General features: G+C 52.5%; 1 protein-coding gene and 1 long non-coding RNA gene across 3 annotated transcripts; one reads left to right on the plus strand and one right to left on the minus strand.

Moving 5' to 3' along the window:
* Positions 1 to 7213: 7213 nt before the first annotated feature.
* LOC121492431 lies at positions 7214 to 12139 on the minus strand. Of its 2 annotated transcripts, XR_005988233.1 has the most exons (5): positions 12022 to 12139; positions 11150 to 11293; positions 10756 to 10913; positions 9453 to 9568; positions 7214 to 9078 (listed from the first exon to the last, which is right to left on the minus strand). It is a non-coding gene; the product is annotated as an uncharacterized LOC121492431 (long non-coding RNA). The 2 variants fall into 2 exon arrangements; XR_005988234.1 differs by lacking the exon at positions 9453 to 9568.
* A 171-nt stretch (positions 12140 to 12310) lies between these two features.
* On the plus strand, positions 12311 to 14118 carry GSC (goosecoid homeobox). The gene is made up of 3 exons (XM_041757673.1): positions 12311 to 12665; positions 13129 to 13388; positions 13690 to 14118. Exons 1-3 carry the CDS (start codon positions 12311 to 12313, stop codon positions 13843 to 13845), a joined length of 771 nt encoding a protein of 256 aa, XP_041613607.1. The 3' UTR covers positions 13846 to 14118.
* Positions 14119 to 21242: the final 7124 nt, after the last annotated feature.

The raw sequence follows: 21242 nt of genomic DNA on the forward strand, positions 1-21242 counted from the left end.
CCCAGAGGAGCAAGTCATTAGCGAGGGGGACTCATTTCCAAGGATGCTGTTTGCCTGTGATGAGGTGTTAGTTGAGGAAATGAGGATGGGGGTGGTGGGGTCGCTTATCCCATTATTTGTTTGACCTTGGTGCTGTTTCCTTGGAACACTGCCATACAGAAGAGGAAAGGACTTTCAGATTTTGGAGATAGCGGTTTTGGATGCATGTTTAATTTTAATTTCACAAGTAAAACATGGATGCTGTGCCTGTGTACAAAAGCAAAACATTAGCAATAAGGCTCCACTCCTCCTTAAGTAGCTTCTCTAATCCCAGGCCTTCCTCCAAAGAGGTGACCGGTCCCTGTTAATTCAGTGGTGGACCTTCCAGATCTTTCTCTTTTGCATTTAGATTTCTTTCTCACACACCATACAGCACTTACTATGTTCCATACCATTGTTCTGCTTTCCAAATATATATTTTTAAAGATTTTGTTTATTTATTCATGAGAGACATAGAGAGAGGCAGAGACACAGGCAGAGGGAGAAGCAGGTTCCCTGCAGGGAGCCCGATGCAGAACTCGATCCCAGGACCCCAGGGATCATGATCGGACCCAAAGGCTCAACCACTGAGCCACCCAGGTGCCCCTGCTTTCCAAATATTAACTCATATGAGCCCATAGTCAATGTTGCTAGGTCGTGTGTATGTGAGCACACACTCACACACACAGTTATACTCTTAAGAGTTCTATAATTTGTCTTTATTATTCCACAAGATATCTTGGAGATCTTTCCATATTAGTGCACATAAAATGGCCTTATTCTGCTCAATGGCTGTGTGGTTATTTATTATGTGTGCACGCTGGTTTATTTAACCAGTACCCTGCCCGTAAACATTTAGGTTGTCCCTAATGAATTTCATCATCCTTCACGAATATCCTTCTGCAGACCCTGTGAAGGGGACTGCTGGGTGGATTTACTCAAGGGTTTTAAATCTTAATCTTCAATAGGTTAGCGTATGAATGATACATGTCACACCCAAACAGGTTTGGGGCAGCTTGGTGGGGAGGAGGGGAGGAGGAGGAGGGATAGGGCTGGGGTTACGTGTGAACTCTGACCTAAATACTGCCCCTTCCGCCCTGGATTCCTTGGGAGGTAGAGATACCTCCTTCGGAGGTGTGTGCACAGCTTTTCCGGAGGATCCCACCCTTTCAGCGAGTGGTCCTTTAGCTTCTCAGACTCCCCACACTTGGAAGCCACCCTGATTTTTCCCACAGCAGAGCTGGAGCAGCTGGTTGTTTGAAGAAGCAAAAAAGCTAGGCTGCATAAGGAAGGGTCTGGTGCTATCAGGCCTGGCCAGGAATGATGGTGCCTAGACCTCCTTCAGTCACCAGGAGCAAAGGCATTAGACTTCTCTGGCCCTCAGTCTCTTCATCAGGCAAGCCAGGTCCCTGTTCCGTGGCTCCCAGTTGCTTTAATCTGAGAATCCAATGAAGTAGTGGAGAATCTCGATTCCTAAGTGATGCACCATTTCCCTTGGGAACTCCCCCAGGATAGGATTTGAGGGTTTCCTTTTGCAGCGAGCAAAATCCCAGGCCTCTATCTACTGGTAGTTAGGCTTCTCTGTCCCTTGACGAAGAACTAACTTCCTTAAACTGTGTGCAAGACCTGGGGCCCTAATGGTAAATATCCCCTAATGTGGTAAAGACTTTGCACTGCAACAATGACTACAGCTGTTTGGTGCGTGCACACTGCTCACTTGTCCTGAGGATGGGACCCTACCATCTCCATTTTAGAGAGTCAAAGACCGAGACTCAGAGAAGGGACAGGGCTCACTCCAGCTCACACAGCTTGCAAGAGTCAGAGCTGGAAGTCAGTCGAACAACGAAAAGCCTGGATTTTTAGCCACCACACCACCCACAGGGGGGTAAGCCGCTCTGGAATTAGGAGCTCTGGAACCAGCCTGAGAGAGTTGAACTTTGCCAGCCTTTGACATGACTCTTTTGCTAGATGCACTGCAAGTGCCTAGAGTTTCACCTTGGAGTCTCTAGACTTGCTTTGTCAGTGTGGTGAGCAGGGAGTGGTAAGCCAGGGTTTCAAAGAGGCCTCCCAAAGGTGGTGGAGGCCTGCCAACAGTGCCTGTCACCTCTTAGGCCTCTTAAGAGGCAGGTTTTTTTGTTTGTTTGTTTTTGTTTTTTTAAATTCATGAGAGAGAGAGAGAGAGAGAGAGAGAGAGAGAGACAGAGAGAGGCAGAGACACAGGCAGAGGGAGAAGCAGGCTCCACGCAGGGAGCCTGACACGGGACTTGATCCCAGGACTCCAGGATCACGCCCTGGGCCAAAGGCAGTGGCTGAACCGCTGAGCCACCCAGGGATCCCCGAGGCAGTGTTTTCAACAACCTAAGACCAGGAGGGGAGCATCACGGAGGGCCAGCTTTGTCCATGCAGCTCTGCCCTCACAATCTCCCTGCGGCCTTTAACTGGATTCTGACTCCTTCTACCTCTCAGGCTGTATCACTGGAAAACAAGGATGTGTCTCTCCCGACCCCAGGCAGCACTTACATTAATGTTGAATAGTGGCAGATGTCTGAGCTGAAACAGCTTGTCTCTTGATTATTCCCCCATTTCAGACATGGGAAAAGGAAGGCTCCAGTGGAAACACAACCCAGGGCACTCTGGGGAGTCTTCACGCTTTCTTCGCACAGGACCCACCCAGAGGACAATGGACATTCCACCCAGGTGTATCAGTCCTCAGGGGAAATGGTGATAGCTGGCCTCCCTGTGTACATAGCTGTGGCTGGAGAGACACAGGGATGCCTGCATGCCAGTGTACGCCTGTGCACACCCTAGCCACATGGTGACCCCAGCCAGCATCCGGGGGAACTGCCTGGGCTTACAGATGGACAGACCTTCTCCCTTGCCTGATCTTTTATCTGTCTCAGAAGAGCACCCACTGTGGTTAATTAACACTCTCCTGCTAATGGTGTTTAGCCTGGAATTGGGGTCGGGGGGTGGAGCGCAGGGGAAGGGGTGCAAATGCATTCTCTCCTCCTTAAACAAGTGTTTTAGCACACTTCCTGGGCCAAGGCCTATGGCCAGCCGGTGGGACCCATGGAGCAGAATCAAGGCTGGTTCTGCCCATGGGGTCCCAGCTCTTACACCTCCAACTCTAGGGGGCCTCATTCTGGAACCCAGGAAGGCCCCACGGATTCCCTCCAGGTCTTCAGAGTAGCAGAGGCCATGTCCACACAGCGCCCTAGACAGGGAAGCCAGTATGGTGACGCAGACCAACAGGGGAAGGCCAACTGGGATGACGGGAGAAGGCAGCCAGGGAAGGCACAGAGACTGAGCAGCCCAGAGCAGGAGCCCCCCACGTGGCCAGAGTCTGGACAAAGTGGGACAGAAGGGAGGAAAAGTAACTTGGCATCAGCGAACAAAAGGTGTGGCTCGCCAGGCCAACGAGCTGGGCACTCACTTGTTCTGCAAGAGCTGGCAAAGTCGAAGAGCGACAGGGAGCGACACAGAGCTCCCATCCAGGCCTCAGCTGGAAGAAGCGGGGCAGGGCGAATGATTCCTACCTGCAACAGGAGACAGTAACAGGGCCCACCTCCCAGGAATGCAGTGACCATCCACCGGGCACACAGAGATGGTCCTCTCTGTCTCCCTCTGGCCTCAAAGTGAGGATTGCATGCCAGGTCCATTTGCTGCGTTTTCTAGAACAACCGAATCGGGTGGTTTGTCCTAATTAGACATAGTCATGGCTGGTCCTCAATACCAGTTTCCACTGCCTTCCGCCCCAGGATGCAGATGTTTGCTCCCATTTAGAACATGAACCCATAAAAAGGCAATTTGTTACTAGGCTGGGAGACCAGGTCAGGCCCGACAGAGATCCAAGGAGCGAGATTTCACAGCGACTCCAGCTTTCCGAGCGAGAAATATTCAATAAGGAATTTCCCTGAAATATGGAGTGGTACGCATTCGTCACACATATTCAATATCCACCAACCCTCAGAAGCACCACAAGGCCCCTGCCACGCAGGGAGCTCTGAAAGCAACGCACTCCACGGCTGCTCTTTTACCGAAGGACCTGAATGGTGAACAAGTTATTTCAAAAATTATTTCAAGTGAAACTTTCGGTTGATTATCTAGTTTAACTTGGAAAGCCACTTTCTGAGGGTTGGGGGTGGGGGGTGGGGGCTGCAGTGGTGTGGGTTGAATGGTCAGAGCTTAAATCAGAATGTGGATAGCATTATCGAAAACTCCCGTTCCCATTTAAAGTCAACTTCAGGATACTTTAAGATGCAAATAATTCCAGAATCCTAGGCTTTCAGAGGAAAGCACTGTCATGAGCTGGGCAGGAACCGTGTTTGTTGATGTCAGCATTTCACTTGTAAATACTGTGCTGACCTACCAGGCAGAGAAGAAAATGACCCTATCTACAAACCTTATAAGAGGGGAATGAAATGTTCTTTGGGGACCTGTTAAAAAAAACAAAAACCTGCGAGGTATCATGTAGACAAGAGGGGTTCTTTTCAGTTCAACTGTCCTATGTTTGGCTCATACACTGAATTCCCCAAGCTATCATTACTACAAACAGACTACTTTCCCCCCTTATACATAAATTACTAACAACCCAATGACAGGGGAGATGGACTCTTGTGATTTTAAATCCAAAACCTTCTGGTCTGCAGAAAGAATTTTACTGCTAAGTGAAACCAAATCTACCTCTGGACCCCAGCATCATTCAGGTTTTGTCCCTGGCTGCAGGCAGATGCCCCCAAATAAGAAAATAAACACAAACTCCAGGAAGGAGGTGACCAAAGAGCTGGTACTGGGGGTTCGCTGGCCCAGAAATGACCAAGTGTGCAAACTGAAGGAAGAGGGGGCCGGGCGAGTGTGTGTGTGTGTGTGTGTGTGTGTGTGTGTGTGTGTGTATTGGGCAGTGCATTCCCAAACTCCCGATCTCCTGGCTATGAAAAGATAATAAAAGCCCCAACACAAATCAAACAGATTGAAAGTTGAGGTTGTTTCTGAGAATTCTCCTCTTTTTTCCTTTCCAGGACAGAGAAGTGATGTAAATTATCAGCCTCCTCTGCCCCGTGGCAAAGCCAGGTTTAGGATGAGTGACAGCATCAGACCCTCTGGGTGGTGGGACTGAGCAGGTGACATGACCTGTGACCTCTGAAAGTGGCTCCCCCCTCCTCGCTTCAGAAGCCGAACGGTTTCTGCATGTAACCAATGGACTAGGGCGTTCTAGATGCTTCTTTATAAAGCAGACAGGAATCAATAGGCCCAAGTAAGTGCCCTTTTAGCAATTCAAAAAAAAAAATTCGAACCACTGCTGATGGTGATGCTGGAGCCTCCCTTGGCGGGTGAGCACTTTGAAGGACAAGGGACATCTGGGAATCTGCGTGTTAGTTCCTCACTCCGATGTTTCAAAAAGAGCCAACAATGCTACCTGCATTGATCACACTCAGATCTTAGGATGACGTACTGTCCAGTGACCATTTTAGCAAGTCCTCTTTCAAAAGATACACATGCTAGCAGAGTTTCACGTGACACGTACGTCCGCTGACAGTAACACCAACACGGCCATCCCGGCACGGCTATCTTTTCCTGTAATTTTCAGTTTTATTTTATACTAGCCTCCCCTTCAAAAAAACAGAACAAAACACAAACACCCCAAAGTCCTCAACCTCTCAAATTATCTTTCAAGTATTACGTGTTCCTCTTTTACCCAAAATACAGCTCTTGCCTAGCTAACTTTGATCACAAACACATTTTTTGGGGGGTAAGTTCCTAAAAGTTCAGCAGCTGAACGCTACGGAAATATTTTATTAGCAAATCAATTGTTTGTCTAAGAAGTTTAAAACTACAGCTAACAGGGGGAAAAAATTACCCTTCTTCATTTCAAAATGGACGGAAGGGTTAGGCAGGAATGTAGAACGCTCAGGAAAAACAAAACAAAACAAAACAAAAGTCTGGTGCCTTCTTTATGCTCTGAAATATGTCCTTTCCTTTCCGGTTTGCTGACCACAGTATGATGTGTTGGAATGCGTAAGAAATGTAAATAAAACACCTCCTCCTGTCTTTCTTGGCCAGTCTTTTTTTTTTTTTTTCATCATCAGGGTTTTGTCTTTAAAGAAGATCTCTGCTTGCTCCCGTGACTCAACTGTATACAAAGAAACCGGGCTCCGTTGCATCCTATCTCCCCCGAGTTCCTCCAAAACTTCACAGAGGGGGAGATATCTCTTGGGAAAGTCGGTGTAGGACAACGCTGACATGTAGGATAAATAGGGTAGGACCCCCGAGAACAGAGGGGAGGGCGAGATGACCACCAGGCCAGGGTGCCTAGCAAGTCAATGTGTGCCCCCCACGTCTAGCACCCCGGGCCACCTCATAGGCCAGGCAGCTCTCTCTGTCTCCCTCCAGGGTGACCAGCCTTCCAATCCACATCCCAAGCTTGTTTACGGGAGACGGATATATTAGCAACAAATGGGTTTATGCAGATGGATCGGTGTTTCAGAAACTGGGGGCAGCCCAGAGGGGTCTCTGAACTATGTGTCCTGGGCTGCCTCTGCCACCCCCAGCAACGGCCTCCTGCTGAGAGACACCCCCCCCCCCCCCCCTTGCTGCAGGGACTCAGACCTGCTATTTGTGTGCAGGGATTCGGAGCCCAGGGTGATTCTCCTCCCGGGACTGAGTGATTTTTGCATCTTAATGGGTTCTGTGACACGAAGCCATTTCGCTGGCAACGTCCTGAAGTGATACCTAGATTTGTAACACCTATTTGTGTGTTGGACGGATTGGCTCGGCCCTCCGATAAGCATTTAATGACACGGCAGACAGTTCCAGCCCTGCCTAAGTGTCCCCTCAGACAGGCTGGCTTAAAGAAAAATGACAGAAAATGTTCTTTAATAACTATGGTTTATCCATTTCTTTCAGATGGTAAGTGGCACGTTCTCACCTCATTTGTAGCTTTTAATCCCAAATGGACATTGCTTTTGAAATATCCTCTTTCTCTCTTTCTTTCTTTCCTTTTTTTTTCTCCCCGAGGCTGCCACTGGAAAGTTGAAATCTAGCAAGAATGTAATGGTAGGTGCCAGCTTTCAGAATTACAGGGTGACCGCCTGAGCTGATCCTAAAAAGCAAGTGTCTTTTTTATACCGCATAAAAGGCTGAAATGTTTACATATCAAAAGGCTATAGGCCAATTTCTGTCAAAATTACACATGAAGTTAAGCAGTACAAGCAATTTATTTAAACACTAGTCATTGTAGAAAAATTCAAAACCATATGCTCTTTTAGCAGTTTTTCACAAATGCATTTGACCCATGACTTGGCTAGACATACAAGCTTCATAATTTACTCTAAATTTCAAATCCCCTTGACGTTTAAATAAAAGATCTTCATTAATGAGGTTTACATGAATGAAAACTTTAGAAGCTGATATTGGTTAGCGAGGGGCTTCGGGAACCGTCTGTGCATTCGCTCTAATTTTCAAATGACTGACTTTGCTAATCATTTCAAGAGAAAGTTCCACTAAGAACAAATTATCATCATTTGCATTCTGTGATTTGCAAAAGCAACGGTGCAAGTCACTTTGAAACAAACTTAGGTAAACAACTCTGCCGAAAGCGAATTTCTGCAACCCTAGAATCCGGAGCTTTTTTTTTTTTTTTTCCTGATGCTTTGGGAAGACGTCATTTTTCGACACTCTCTTCTCCGCCCCCCCCCCACCCCCGTTATGTTGCGTTTTCCTAACACCTTGATTATTTTGTCTGCGAGGGCTCAGAGCGCTTATTTGGACTGTTGCAAAACTTTGAGCAAAACTCAGCTAGTAAGTAAGTGTCCCTACATCCCCATGAATGGTGCGGGAGATCCAGCCCTTGCCCGCCGCCCCTTAGCAGGGTGCTATCTGCACCTGGTGCTGTACTCCACCCTCCCCAGCTCACACGGAAAACCCCCTGGGGCTACCGGAGGTGTCCTCCAAGGAGCAGGGCCTTGGACCGGGGTCTGTGCACTATTTTTGAGGCACTGGGTTTTTTTTAAGCAGCACTACAAACAATAAAGCCGATTTGCGCGCTGTGAAGGCTGGATGGGGTCCGGATGCCACGCACGGGCTGTGGCCCCGTCTGTCTGTTCATTGTTGCTCATTCCTCTGAGCTAATTCACCCTTTTTTGGGGGGGGGGGCTCCCTACCTTTGAAAAGGACACATCAGCTGTTTGCCCATGCCACAAAAAGTCCTTCTTAAGGGCGCCCGATGATGAGCGGTGACTGGGTGAGAGGCTGAAAAAATTAAGAAAGTTCCCGAAATCGCAAGAAGTTAGGACCGCATATGCCTTTTTTTTTTTTTTACAGCCAGCGGGGTGCGTGCCTGTGTGCGTGTGCGTGGAAAGATGATGGGTGACAGTTTTCTCCATGATGACACTTTCTTGGGGCCGGCCGGTGGAGATACCCAGACGCACAGTCCAAATCTCCGAATTTGGGCACTCCGTTTTAAATCAGAGAAGCAATTTAATCTGTGCTCTATGAACCAATTTAGCGATGATTACGGAGCAAAAGCGCCTTGACAGATACCGGTCCGCACATCTACCTTATGCGTACGGAATCCGCTGATCTGTTCTTTAATATATTAAAAATGAGGGCTATTACTGGGGCGACTGACTCCTCAACAAACACATTTTCATAGACTTCTGGCATGGTGATTGCTTTGTGTGAAATCGTGTTTGGGTGATAATAAGTAAAATCAGCGGCGTGTGTATTGCATGTCCGACCTAAGCGCTTGCTGGCTGCCTCCGGACGCTCCCGGTCCTCCCATGCTGAGCGGTGCGTGCGGGGCCGACAAACAATCGCTTAGGAACAGGAGGCAGGCAATTTGCGTGCTTTGCATTTGTTATTCCAATTGCGCCTGGCGATGCGAGGCGGATGATTGTTTAGCGCCCGACGGACACTTGTGGGTTTTGGCCCCATGGAGGACGCTCAGCACGGGCTGCGCACCGCTGACCGCCTTCCCGGCTCCTGCCTCCCCGCGGACACTGCAGCCCGCTGATTGAGGGGCAGCCGGGATGGGGAGCCCCCGCCTTGCAGGGGGTGAGCTCCCTGAGAGAGAGAGAGAGAGAGAGAGAGAATAACCGGCTGAGTAACTGGAGTAGAGCGAGCGGTGTCTGGGTCCCTGTGACCTCTTCCCAGAAAGTCCCTTCTGCAAGAGGACACAGCTCTCAGACTCCCTTTGCCTAATCTTGGAACCCGCTGATAGAGACCCTGCGGTGGGTGGGGGTAGGGATAGCACGCTCCTTTGCCCCAATGCAAAGAACTAGAAAAATGCTCCAAAGTCTACCCCCCAGTCTCCTTGGCGAACAGGCGACAATTAGCTAGCCTTATCAATTCTTATGGTTGTAAGGGACCCAATGATGGTTGGCGTTGTTTCCATCAACTTAAAACAAACAACAAAACAAAACAAAAAAACAACCAACCCGAGACCTAGAGAGGAGGGATCATTTCCAAGGTGGCTGTGTTGCGTGGATAACTGATGCTCAGACTCTCCGTACAGTGCTCTTCCTTCCAGGAATCCGAGGGTAGTGAGAGAGCACTGCAGAAAGGCAAGGGGCGAAGCCTAGGGGTTTGCTAAATCTCATGATTAAAAAAAACAATGTACCAAGTGGAGGCGTGACGCATGGTGGGGGGGGGGGGAGGCTGCCTTATTTAAAAACTAGAAAGTGCTCTTTTAGAAATCTGGCTGGTGTCTCCGCGCCTTGCTGATCTGAGCACCTTTGCAGAAAAGGAGGAGGAATCTGCCTCGGTTTCCCGGAGCGCTTCTGTGACTCCAACTCCGCTTGGCTCAGCAAAGGTCTTAAAAGATCCACTCACATAAGCGCTGCCCCAGCACCCAACCCTGAACACAAACGCGGCCAGAGTCACTGCAGGAGCTGCAGCCTTTAGTTGTCTCCCATCGACTGCCCTGCAGAATCAAACCCAGGAAAGGTTGGCGGGGGGGATGTGTGCCCGGAAACTGGTGATTTTTTAAGTCTCCCAGAGTGGGGGGAAAAATGCCTCTATCCCTGGTTCTTTCCCTAGACCTGACCTCTCAGAAGGGGAGGGTCACACTCTATCCCCTGGGAGCGGTTTCTAATTGTTAAAAAAAAAAAAATCGATTGCCTCCCCAAACTGAGAGCCATCTCGGTCTTGCCCTCATCTGCCACTACAACTAATTCTGAGTCTGTTCAGCATTCGGAGAAGCAAGGCTCCTGGGCCACAAGCGGGTGGGCCCGAGGGTGCAGAGGTCGGCGCGGGGAGGGAGGCCTAGGAGAAGCGCCGCCGCCTAGCTTCTCCCGGCCACTCTGGCAGGCGCACCCACCACGGGGACGGTGCCCTGGGTCCGACCTGAGCTTCGCGCCACCGCTCCTCTGACTGGGGAACAGCGACTGACAAGTGCCCTGTCCCCTTTGCCTTACCGCTGGGCGGAGGCAGCCCCCAGACATTGCCTTTCTGGAGCAACAGCAGACAACCCTGCGGGGATCCCTGTTAATTAGCCTGCGAGCCACAGGGAGAAATGGGGGTGAGTTAAAGGTGGCCCTTCTATGGCCAACCCGAGTTGCCCCCAACCCGGCCCTTGGCCTGTGTCGCTGGGGCTCGGCCCTACCCCTACCCCTACCCCTGCAGTGGCTGGAGGTGCCTGCGCAAAGGGCTGACAAAGGCCATCTCTGCAAGACTAGGGCTTGCCCTGGGCCCGCCAGGACCTCGGGGGCTCCTTTCGTTCCGCGCGCACCCATCGCCTACCTTCTCGAAGGGCGTCCGCCGCCCGCGCTTGGCCGTGGGCTGGATGCATCTCCAGCAGCTCGGCTGGCTGGGGCTCCGGTGAATCACGGCGGCCGCCTGCAGCGAGCGGGGCCCGGTTTGGGCCAGGCCGCCGGGGCTCGGGGAGCGCAGCCTGAGGCCTGTCGGGTGAAGGGCAGCTAGGGGCCCCGTCCCAGCCAGGGAGCTGGCAAGACGGATGGGGGGAAATGCAGCTGGACTGTTGGGGGAAGGAGTGGGGAATCCCCAGAGCCCCATTTTTGGATTTTTGGATTGCAACAAAACAAAACAAAACAAAAACAACAACCCATCTGGGGGAGAAGACACCCCATTTCCAAGAATAATTTTTAAAAATGAAAAGAAAAAGTGTAAAACCTACCGACAGCCACGCAGGGAGCAGCTAGACACGTCCCTTCCCTTCGGAGTGCTACTCTTGGTGGCGGATTTTAATGAGCGGCTGAATTTGGCCTCCGCCGTGTAAAGGGCCTACGGATTCCTATGGTAGTTTTCAGACCCAAAGTGACTGCGGGGGAAAAAAAATATAAACACATATTTTCAAGAACCAACAACGCGCCTCTCGCATCGCTTTTTGTCTTCACAAATTTTGGCCTTTGCAAAAACAAAAGAGTTGGGGGCTGGGGTTTACCGGTTCCACCGGGGAGAGAACCTCGAAATTTAAAAAAAAAAAAAAAGAAGAGGTGAAAGCTGGCGGTGAGTTTTTTTTTTCTTTTTTTTTTTTTTTGCATTTTGCTGGAGAGAGGACGCAGCCCCTCGTATTTCCCAAAACAAAACAAATTCCGAAGTGGGACAAAAAGGAGCCCCAAAGTAAAACTGGCCACAGTGAATTTGGGAGTTTCTCGCAGAGGAAATCGCACCCAATAATAGGACCCAATCTGAGAACGGGAAAAAAAGAAAAAAAAAAGAAAAAGAAAAGGGTGGGGGCGGAGAGGTCGGCGGTGGGAGTTGTTAACTGCGCCGCACAATGGAATTAATGAGATTAACCGGAGCAATTAGGGCGCCCGCCCAGCTCGGCCGGGCCCCGCGGCGGGGCCCGCTGAATGGGAAAGATTAGGTTAATTTCATTAATTTGCAATCCACAATCCCTCTCCTGGCCCCCGCAGCCCCCTCCCCTTGGCACCTCTCCCCTCCCCCCGTGCCCTCAAGCCCCCCCACCCCCACCCACCCACCCACCCACCCACCCAAAGGAACAGAAAGGGCCAAATCTGGTTCTGTTTGTCATCTGCATATTACCAGGAACTAAATCCAGGATGACGTCGACTCGGTATAAAACCGACAAGAGGTTCAGCTGGTCTGAGCTCCGTCCTCCCGCGGGTTGAGCTCGGCGGGCGCTGCAGCGAGGGGAGGGCGGGAGCAGCGCGAGCGGGCGCGGGGGGCGGGGAGGGGCGCGGGGCTGCGCGCTCGCCCGCGCTCGCTTTCGGTTCGGCCCGCGGCTGCAGGCGAGGGCACCCCCTCCCGCGCGCTCCGAGGCTTTTTCCGCGGCGCCTCCCCGCCGCGCCCCGGTCCCGGCGCGGGCTCGGGGATGCCCGCCAGCATGTTCAGCATCGACAACATCCTGGCCGCCCGGCCGCGCTGCAAGGACTCGGTGCTGCCGGTGGCGCCCAGCGCCGCGGCTCCGGTCGTCTTCCCGGCCCTGCACGGGGACTCGCTCTACGGCGCGGGCGGCGGCGCCTCCCCGGACTACGGCGCCTTCTACCCGCGGCCCGTGGCCCCCGGCGGCGCAGGCCTCCCGGCCGCGGTCGGCGGCTCCCGCCTCGGCTACAACAACTACTTCTACGGGCAGCTGCACGTGCAGGCGGCCCCCGTGGGCCCGGCCTGCTGCGGGGCGGTGCCGCCGCTCGGCGCCCAGCAGTGCTCCTGCGTCCCGACGCCCCCAGGTAGGGTCGCGCCCGGCGCCCGGTGCCCGGTGCCCGGTGCCCGGTGCCCGGGCCGTGGCGGGCGGCGGCGCTGGCGGTCCCCGTGCACAGACTCGCTCCTTGCGCGCGCGTGCGAGCTTGCTCCCCCTCCACCACACACCCCTCCTTTTTTGTTTTATTTTACTTTATTTTATTGTGTGTGTGTGTGTGTGTGTGTGGCCCATCGGGCACGGGAGGTCGTACCCTTGCTGCAAACTTGAGGCGACCCTTAGAGGAAACCAACGCGCTCAGGGGCCGCGCGGGGAGACCAGACCCGGCTTTTGGGGATTCCCAAAGTGGCCCCGGGAGTGCGCGCGCCGACGCGCCAGCTAGCACGGCCCCCCCACCCGCCACTGCCCTGCGCCCCCGGGCTCCCCGCGCCCTGCTGCAGAGGACCTGCCCGTGGGCGCGGCGCCGGCTGACCTGGAGCCCTCCTCTGTCGCAGGCTACGAGGGCCCGGGCTCGGTGCTGGTGTCCCCGGTCCCGCACCAGATGCTGCCCTACATGAACGTGGGCACCCTGTCGCGCACCGAGCTGCAGCTCCTCAACCAGCTGCACTGCAGGCGGAAGCGGCGGCACCGCACCATCTTCACCGACGAGCAGCTCGAGGCGCTGGAGAACCTCTTCCAGGAGACCAAGTACCCGGACGTGGGGACCCGCGAGCAGCTGGCGCGGAAGGTGCACCTCCGCGAGGAGAAAGTGGAGGTGGGCGCGCCCGCAGGCCCCCCGCGGCGACCTCGGGGCCCTGCAGCCCGGCCCGGCCTCCCCGAGCCTCCCCGAGCCTCCCCGACGCCCCGGGCGGCCCGCAGGCTGCAGGAGCGCGCTCTAGGCCCGGGGAGTTGCATGCATGCAAATGCAGAAGCGGGGGAGCAGGTCTCCCCGTCCTTCGGTGGGCGTGCGCGCGGGGTCCCCGGGTGCCCACCCCGGCCTGGGGGTGTCCCCCCCCCCCCCGGGAGCGCGCCTCTGTCTGGCCTTACCGCCTGTTTTGTCCTCCGTTGCGCAACAGGTCTGGTTTAAAAACCGCCGTGCCAAGTGGCGGCGGCAGAAGCGGTCCTCGTCCGAGGAGTCGGAGAACGCAGAGAAGTGGAACAAGACCTCGTCCAAGGCGTCCCCCGAGAAGAGGGAAGAGGAAGGTAAAAGCGATTTGGACTCGGACAGCTGACGGCCGCGGGCCGGCCGTGGCTCTTGCCTAACTCGAAGGACTTGCACAGACAGAGGATGCTACTTTCTTGCACACGCGCTGCCTTGCGGGAGGGGGTCGAGAAAGAGGAACGAGGAGCTGTAAATAGTGTACAGAGCCGGGAGGGCCGGCGCCTGGGGTCGGTCGCGCCCGGGGCCCCGAGGCCAGGAGGTCTGAGGCCGCGGGGCCCCGCTCCCCACCGTAGTATTTATAGTTAAGTTAACGGTGACAATACAATAAAGTGATGGCGATGTAGACGGGCCACATTCTGTATTTCGTACCCATCCCCCCTCCTGAGAACCCCCATCCCCAAAACCAGAAATCTACTACTTTACTTAGTCCTGTAGTTTCGAAAGAAAAATCGGACAGCTCTGATCTGTTCTGGGGAGGAAAAAAAAAAAAAAGGAAAAGAAACTCTGGGCGTGAATCAGTCACAGAATGAATGTCCTGCTTTAAAATCCACTCAGGTCTCCGGGTCTCCGGCAAGAGGTGGAGAGGGGTTTGCCGGGTTGTTGGGGGGTGAGTGGCATTGCCTTCCCGCTCTCCCCGACCTGTGGGGAGAACCAGGGCACTTCTCCCTTGCGGCCCGTGGGAAGCCCTAGCGGGAAAGTAGGATCTACCCCGGAGCTGGGCGATCCTGGGAGCTTCTTGCCAGAGCCAGCTCAGCAGTCCCCGTTCCCACGAAATCGTCAGACCTAAGGCTGCGAGTCCTAGGATGGAATTAGGTGGTAGGCATGCCTCTCTCCTGACACTTTTCTGAATCTTTCTCGGCCACTCTGCTGCTCCTCTTCTTGCCGGCAGCAAGACCCAGACGGCCCCACAATCTGCTGGGCAGGACTTCGGCCCAGCGTCGGCTCTAAGCTGTGGGCCCCGAGACCCACTGGGGACCTCGGCCGGCGCCGCTGGGCTGTGGTGCTTTAACCCAGGCATTTGGGGTGGCCAGGTCTGCACCCTGAGTTTTGTCGGCCAACCAGGTACAAGAGCGCAGGGTGGCTGCAGTGGCACTTCTAGACAGGAGCGCTGATGCCTTTGGCTTCCCCTCCTCCCCCGCCAATCTCCCCCTCTGCACTAGATGGGGCCCGAGAAGGAGCATCCCCGGAGCACAGCTGGTGGGCTGGTCAGCAGCTTGTGAAGGACTGGAGAGGCAGAGAAGCTTCTCGGTGCTGGTGCCGCCTGAGCGCTTGGGACAGGGATGAAGACAAGAACATGCATTTTGTATGGTTCCCCAGGCCGCCGGGCAGCGGTTGGGGTGGGTGGAGACCAAGGGCCAGCAGGAATGGATTTTAATGCTTCAACTTTATTGATTTTACAATAAATCCATTTTATAGATAAGGAAGCTAAGGCTCTGAGAGCTTCCCCAGGTGGTGGACTTGTGTGCTAGCCAGGGAAGTAATGCCCTCGTTCTACTTTCTTCGGCTGCCTGGGGTATTTGTGGTACCGTCCTTCCAGGGGAAGATTGTGCATCCTGGTTGCGGAACCAGCACATGCAGAAGGGCTTTTTACAAGAGGCGGCATTTTCCCCACAGCATTTTCATGTTTAAAAGGTAAAAGTGATTCCTGGAGCATGTGAAGGGACACTTATGAACTATGGAGTAACTCTCAGACTGCCTTTTTAATAAGGAGCATCCCTAGGTGGAAGCAGGAGACAGCTGTTTGGAGGCCAGGTGTGCCTTGGGGGTCAGGGTCGCCTTGGTTCATGTGTGACCTTGAGCAAATTACTGAACACCTTTGGCTTTGCACCTTCTGTGACTATAAAATGGGCACAACCAGAATATCTGCTTCCCTGGGGTTGGTGTGGACACAAACTCAATTAGAACAACAGCTGGCATAGAATCCTTCAGCATGGCTCCTAATTTAAAAAAAAAAATACTACTATGATTTATATTGTCAAACCCAGCACTTCAAGATTTATGTACATTATTACAGTTTACTTTCCAAGAAACTGAGATGCGGAGTTCTCACCGTTTTCCAATTGAGAAAATTAAGATTCAGAAAAGTTAAATGCTTTAACAACATTCAACATTAGCAAATAATCATCTTTGGGCATCTTTGCCCAAGTAAGTTTTCTACCGTAATTGGAAATGTTTCCACTAATACCAGTTCCGGTGAGAAATACTTAAGAGGCCATTGCATTCATTTCAAATGAACCTTAGACTTCAGACTTCCATGGTGAGAAAGCCTTGCCTTTCCCTACGCCCCCTCCTCCATTGCTGTTCCTAAGTACTGTCACCTGTCCCATTGGAGACGGGTGAGCCTACAGGGGGAGCCAGGAAGAGCTCTGACTTCTACCCCTACAGTCTAGAACACTCTAACAATGTAGGACCTAAGTGGGCAGTGTCATTCCAGCCTGAGACATCTGACATTCCAGAACTCTAACTCCTGTGTCTCTGTCCGTGACTTGCCCTTGGACTCCCTATAAACAGGAATCTTTTAAAAAGTGACCTGCATTTGTCTAATCTGGAGAGGTGGCCTTATCAGGTGCCAGGGAGAGAGAGATTGAAGGAGGAAGAGGTCCTCAGACATTCCTCCCCCAGGAGCACTCGGTGAAAAGCCAGGACAAATGGAGTGTGCAAGGCTGGTGGGGGCAGAGCCAGGGAGCTGCTCCAGCTTGGTGGCAAGACAAAGGTCCTTTCCTGTCTATGTCTCCATGCCGGAGGATCCTGCACCATGCTTCAGCCTAGACCCAGCTCACTGGAAACGAACATAATAAACTAATCTGGAGTGAAGAGGGAAATGTCAGGATGGTCTCATATACACCTCACTCACTTCTGCATTCCCCAATCAGCTATGTGGCTCATTTTGTCTGGAGCCAGGGAGGGCTAATGTCGTGGAGCAGAGGACACCTGGGCTTCAAGAGCTGTCTTTGGGCCTTGTAATTGTCTTTGGTGAGAATTGGGATCACAGTGTTGGAACGTGGCATATATATGTGCTGGAGGGGGCACTGCCTGAATGGCCTGTAGCCTGTACAACCTTCCCTCCAAATGAGTGTTGTCCCCATTTGACAGTTGAGCAGACTGAGGCACAAAGTTAATACAAGGGCCAAAATGAGAACTGTCATCTTTAAAGGATAAGCCTTTTTTTTTTTTTTAAGATTTTATTTATTCATGAGAGACACAGAGAAAGAGAGACATGGGCAGAGGGAAAAGCAAGCTCCCTGTGGGGAGCCTGATGCAGGATTCGGTCCCAAGACCCCGGGGATCACACCCTGAGCCAAAGGCAGATGCTCAACCACTGAGCCACCCAGATGCCCCAGGACAAGGCCCTTAGTTTCCATAAAATTAGTCTGCCTCGCTGAACTAAGCATTCTTTTTGGTGGTGGTGACAGCTGTGCATAAAGGTTCCCCTACAGCAAATGATGCAGGAACGAATATACTTGCCCCTGGGGGACGTGGGGATTAATCTGCCCTAAAGTGCCAGAAAGATTCTGGCAAAGAATGACAATGATAGCCTCTCCCAGGAGTCTAGCACTTTCCACCCCAGAGCCCTTCCCACATACATCTCTGGCCTTCTGCAGGTGAGAATCAGCAGCCCATTTTGCAGATGGGAAGTAGAGGTTCAGACAAACTAAATGCCTTGCTGGGGACACACAGTAAATGGCAGATCCCCCAAACCCCAAGCCTGAGCAGACTGTCCCGCACACCCCTTGGGGTGGCAGCAAGGTATGAGGTAATGGCTTCCAGCTGCCCCAGGGCCAAGGAGGGCCCTGGCTGCGGGCAGCTGACAAGCACCAAGAAGGTGGGGGTGGGGGCGGTGTGGCAGGGGAAGAAACCAGATTCTCAGGTTCTGGGTATAGGGCATGGAGGGTATGTCCTCACCATTGTTGCAGTGGGTGGGGGGGTGGAAGGGCCTGAAAACAAGTGCTTGATCAACCGTACCCCTGGGGTGGATATGTCAGTGACGGTTCTTGAATCCAGTTGCCTCTTACTGACTTCTGAACTTTGAGCTCATGTCTTAGGAGCCTGGTGTGAAGGATGCCCTTTCAATGGGTACCTGTGAGATGGAAGCTGGTGGATTCCTCTTGTTTTTTTGTGTGGGGGAGGGGAGGACCTGGAGGCTGAGAGGTAGGGGTCACAGGGCGCTCTTTCTGAATTGTGTAGGGTTTAAAGCAGCTCAAGTGGAATTGTTCCCACACCTGGGCTCCTCCCCCACCGCGAGGATCTCCTCCGGTCCAGTCCCCCCCAATTCACTGTCCCTTGTTCCTGGCACATTGCAAACCAAACCTCCACCTTAAGGAAGGTGGAATCCCAGCCTGGGGGCCTGTAGGGGTGGGCGTAGGGGTGGAGAGTGACAGTGGTGTGACAAGTGCACTGGTTGGGTGGCTGGTACAGGTGTGCATCTGGATGGGGCCACGTGCTCAGTCCCCCGAGTGACCCTGGAGAGGTTCCTTCCTCACCTGCACAACGGGCTCGGCTGGGGGATTAGAGATAATGTAAGAACCCAGCAGAGTGTCTGACACGTTTATTATCGTGCGCTTTGAAAAACACCCTCCAATTGTCTGGATAATGCCCTGCCTGCATAAGTAGGTTGGAGTTAGGAATTAAGGAATGCCCCCCTGTTTTTAATTGTCCCTGGCTTAGGAGTTTATGCGTGACCGCAGGACACAGACTGTAGTGACATTAAATGTGACTGCGGTGGATTTAAGACGAGGTGTGATAGGTTGTATTCTCCCTAAGAGGTTTAGGGCAAGGAGATGTAGGGTGAAGGAGAGAATGCCCGCGGGTGTGGGTTCGGATTCCACTTCCGAGTTTTATGAAATGACCTTGAAGTTTTGCAAAAGTTAAAAATGAAAAGAAAACCGCTGCAGCCAGTGCACAGTTCCCTGAACGTTCCAGAAGAGACGAATAGCCAGCTGGGTCTTTCCACTGCAGGGGGCTTCTCACTCGTTATGGAGACACGGTGTGTGCCGAGGCCTGTCCCTAGACCCATGTTGACAACACAGACCTCTGGCTTGGTTTTAAATCTGGGATGGGGAGAAAAAGCCATTGTCTTTTCAGTCCAAACGACCCACGGAACGAGCGGGATAAATTACGGCGTGTTGCGGTATTTTTAAGTGTGTCTATAATTTTTGGCTTCCAGCAGCCCTTATTTGTTCTCAAGTGTCCAGCCCTGGGAAGCATCAGTGAAGAGAGATCTTAATCCCACTCTCAAGCCCTCTCTTCCTTGGGAGTTCGAGACACTTGTACCTTCTGTTTTGCTAATTCCGAGGTCCTCTGGAGTCTGCTGACCAGAGCAAGCGACCCACCTACCCCTACCTACCGGGTCAGTTGAGTGAGCTGCATTTTGCAGGCTGCCCCCCCTCCGTCCCTCCCTTAACCTGAGCTGATTTATAGAAGCTATAATTAGTGAGATAATTTTAGCTGTGATGGACAGAGTTCAAAACTGTCCATATCCTTTCCCCGATCTGCCCGTTGGATAATGCCGAGCCCGGGAAATGCTTCCACCCTGTTGCATTATCGGGGAGGCTCCTGACCCCCGAAAATGCCAGCACAACGGGTTAAAGAGACGAATTCTCTTTGTCGGACCGAGCGAGGCCGAGCTCCTTCCCTGGCGTGAACATTGCTTTCCTCCGGCTGTTGCCCTGTTCCCAGTGCTCAGGACTCACACATGGTAACTTGTTTAACATTTTTCGTCGGGGAGGATGGGGCGGAGGCAGGAATATCTTAAAAGTAAGCATTTTTCAGAGGAATAAACCACCATGTCCTGCAGCCTGCAGTGAGAAAGATGGGGTGCTACAGGTGCAGTGTCCTAAGTGGCCGTCAGGCACGTGGCCACGGGGCTCCCCTGAGAAGGGACATACTGGCAAGGGCCTCCCTCCAGCGAGGGGGTGAGCGTGTGGCTTGGGAGGGCCTCCCCCAGCCAGGTAGGGGCTCCCTCCCGGCAGGCCAGCCTCGGGGCGGCGTGGTCTGGATCACACCAGCCAGTGTTTGACCAGCCGGCCTCACCGTGACTGTGTCCCCTTTAATCGTGTCCCAAGCAAATTATTGACATCACCCAGCAAGGCCTGGAGACGCTTCTTTCCAGATGGAGTATGGCTAATCCTCCTTTGAAAATCCTCAAAGTGCTAACTATGGGACCAGAAAAGTAAGACTGCCCTTCTCCAAGAAGCAGGGAGGCCCAGAGCGCTTGGAAAGTCCCCCCTCTGCGAGGGAGACTCAGAACTCTGTGAAGTCGGAATCCCAGCTGGTTGTTTCATCTGAAGATGTTCAGACTTGGGGCCAGATGGCTGGGACGTTAGGGGATGCGCATGTTCAACATTGTTTTGTATTTGAGGAATAAATATTTAAATCTGAAACCAAGTGAATCACTTTCTACTGAAGTGGGGCAGGGATGGAAAGTTGTGTGTGCTTCTTGATGTAGCCCCCTGCCCTAAACATAACCCTAGGGTGCGTGATTCCTGCCATGCTGGGAACCTTCAAAAAGGGGGTACGCCCTCGGCAGGCTGTTGCAGGACACCAGAATTGTGGTGGTGGTGGTGCCTCCTCTGCTTTAGGGTTGCCAGCTCTGTTTCGTGTCTGCTTTTACCCTAAGACCCCTCAGGCGCATGGATGCAAACTGGGGACCCCCGTCCCTTTGTCCTCAGCTTGGTGAAAACTCCCGGGTTCTGTTTCAGCTCGGACCGGTGTCGGAACTGGTCTCTGATACAAATGTCAGCGGCTGAAGACTTAATCCTTTTCTGGACTGTCATTAAAACTCTCAAAAGATTGTAGGTGTTTATGGTTTATTTTTGTCTTAGTAGAAGATGTGCGTGTGTAGTTTCATTTTTTTAAAGAAGGGAGATTTTTTTTTTTTTTTTTGCGACTCCCAGGGGGTGGTGTTGTAAAAAAAAAAAATAATAATGTATCATATGTTAGTTTGGGGATTGACAAATTTCATAATCATTTTCCTGGCCATGTCCTTATCTAATCCCTTCTAAGCCTTAGGAGGCAGGGTGGAGGTGGTTACCGTCATCTGGTTACATAATAGTGGCTACTTTGACAGTTTTTGCCCCGTGTCCGGCCTGCACTGTTCTGATCGCTTTGTCATCTGTGCTTAAGCCATCCTATCCAGGTCCCTGTGAAGTTGATGTTGTTGCCACCATTAAGCAGAAGGTGATGTGACCTGTCTATACAAGGTTGGATCTTAGACTCCAAGTGCACTTCTCTTTCTGCCCTGCCAGACTTCCTTCTTAAGGGCTAGCCAGGAGGTCTGGGTTCGAATCTCTGCATGGTCACCAGCAGGCGATGATGTCACCTTCACGCTTCAGCCCTCTCATTTCCAAAATGGGAGGATTATAATTTCCTGCAACACATGAAAATTACCTGAGGTTTTGCAAATGCCAGTGATTAATCACGGGAAATACATCAACACAGTAACAACACTCATAAGTGTATAATCGAACA

Source organism: Vulpes lagopus, chromosome 6 (assembly GCF_018345385.1).
Source record: "Vulpes lagopus strain Blue_001 chromosome 6, ASM1834538v1, whole genome shotgun sequence".
NCBI classification, from domain to species: domain Eukaryota; kingdom Metazoa; phylum Chordata; class Mammalia; order Carnivora; family Canidae; genus Vulpes; species Vulpes lagopus.

Coding starts and splice junctions, on each gene's coding strand:
- GSC (XM_041757673.1), top strand. CDS start 12,311: ATGCCCGCCAGCATGTTCAGCATCGACAACATCCTGGCCGCCCGGCCG. Junction 12,666..13,128: donor CTGCGTCCCGACGCCCCCAG/GTAGGGTCGCGC, acceptor CCTCTGTCGCAG/GCTACGAGGGCCCGGGCTCG. Junction 13,389..13,689: donor TCCGCGAGGAGAAAGTGGAG/GTGGGCGCGCCC, acceptor GTTGCGCAACAG/GTCTGGTTTAAAAACCGCCG.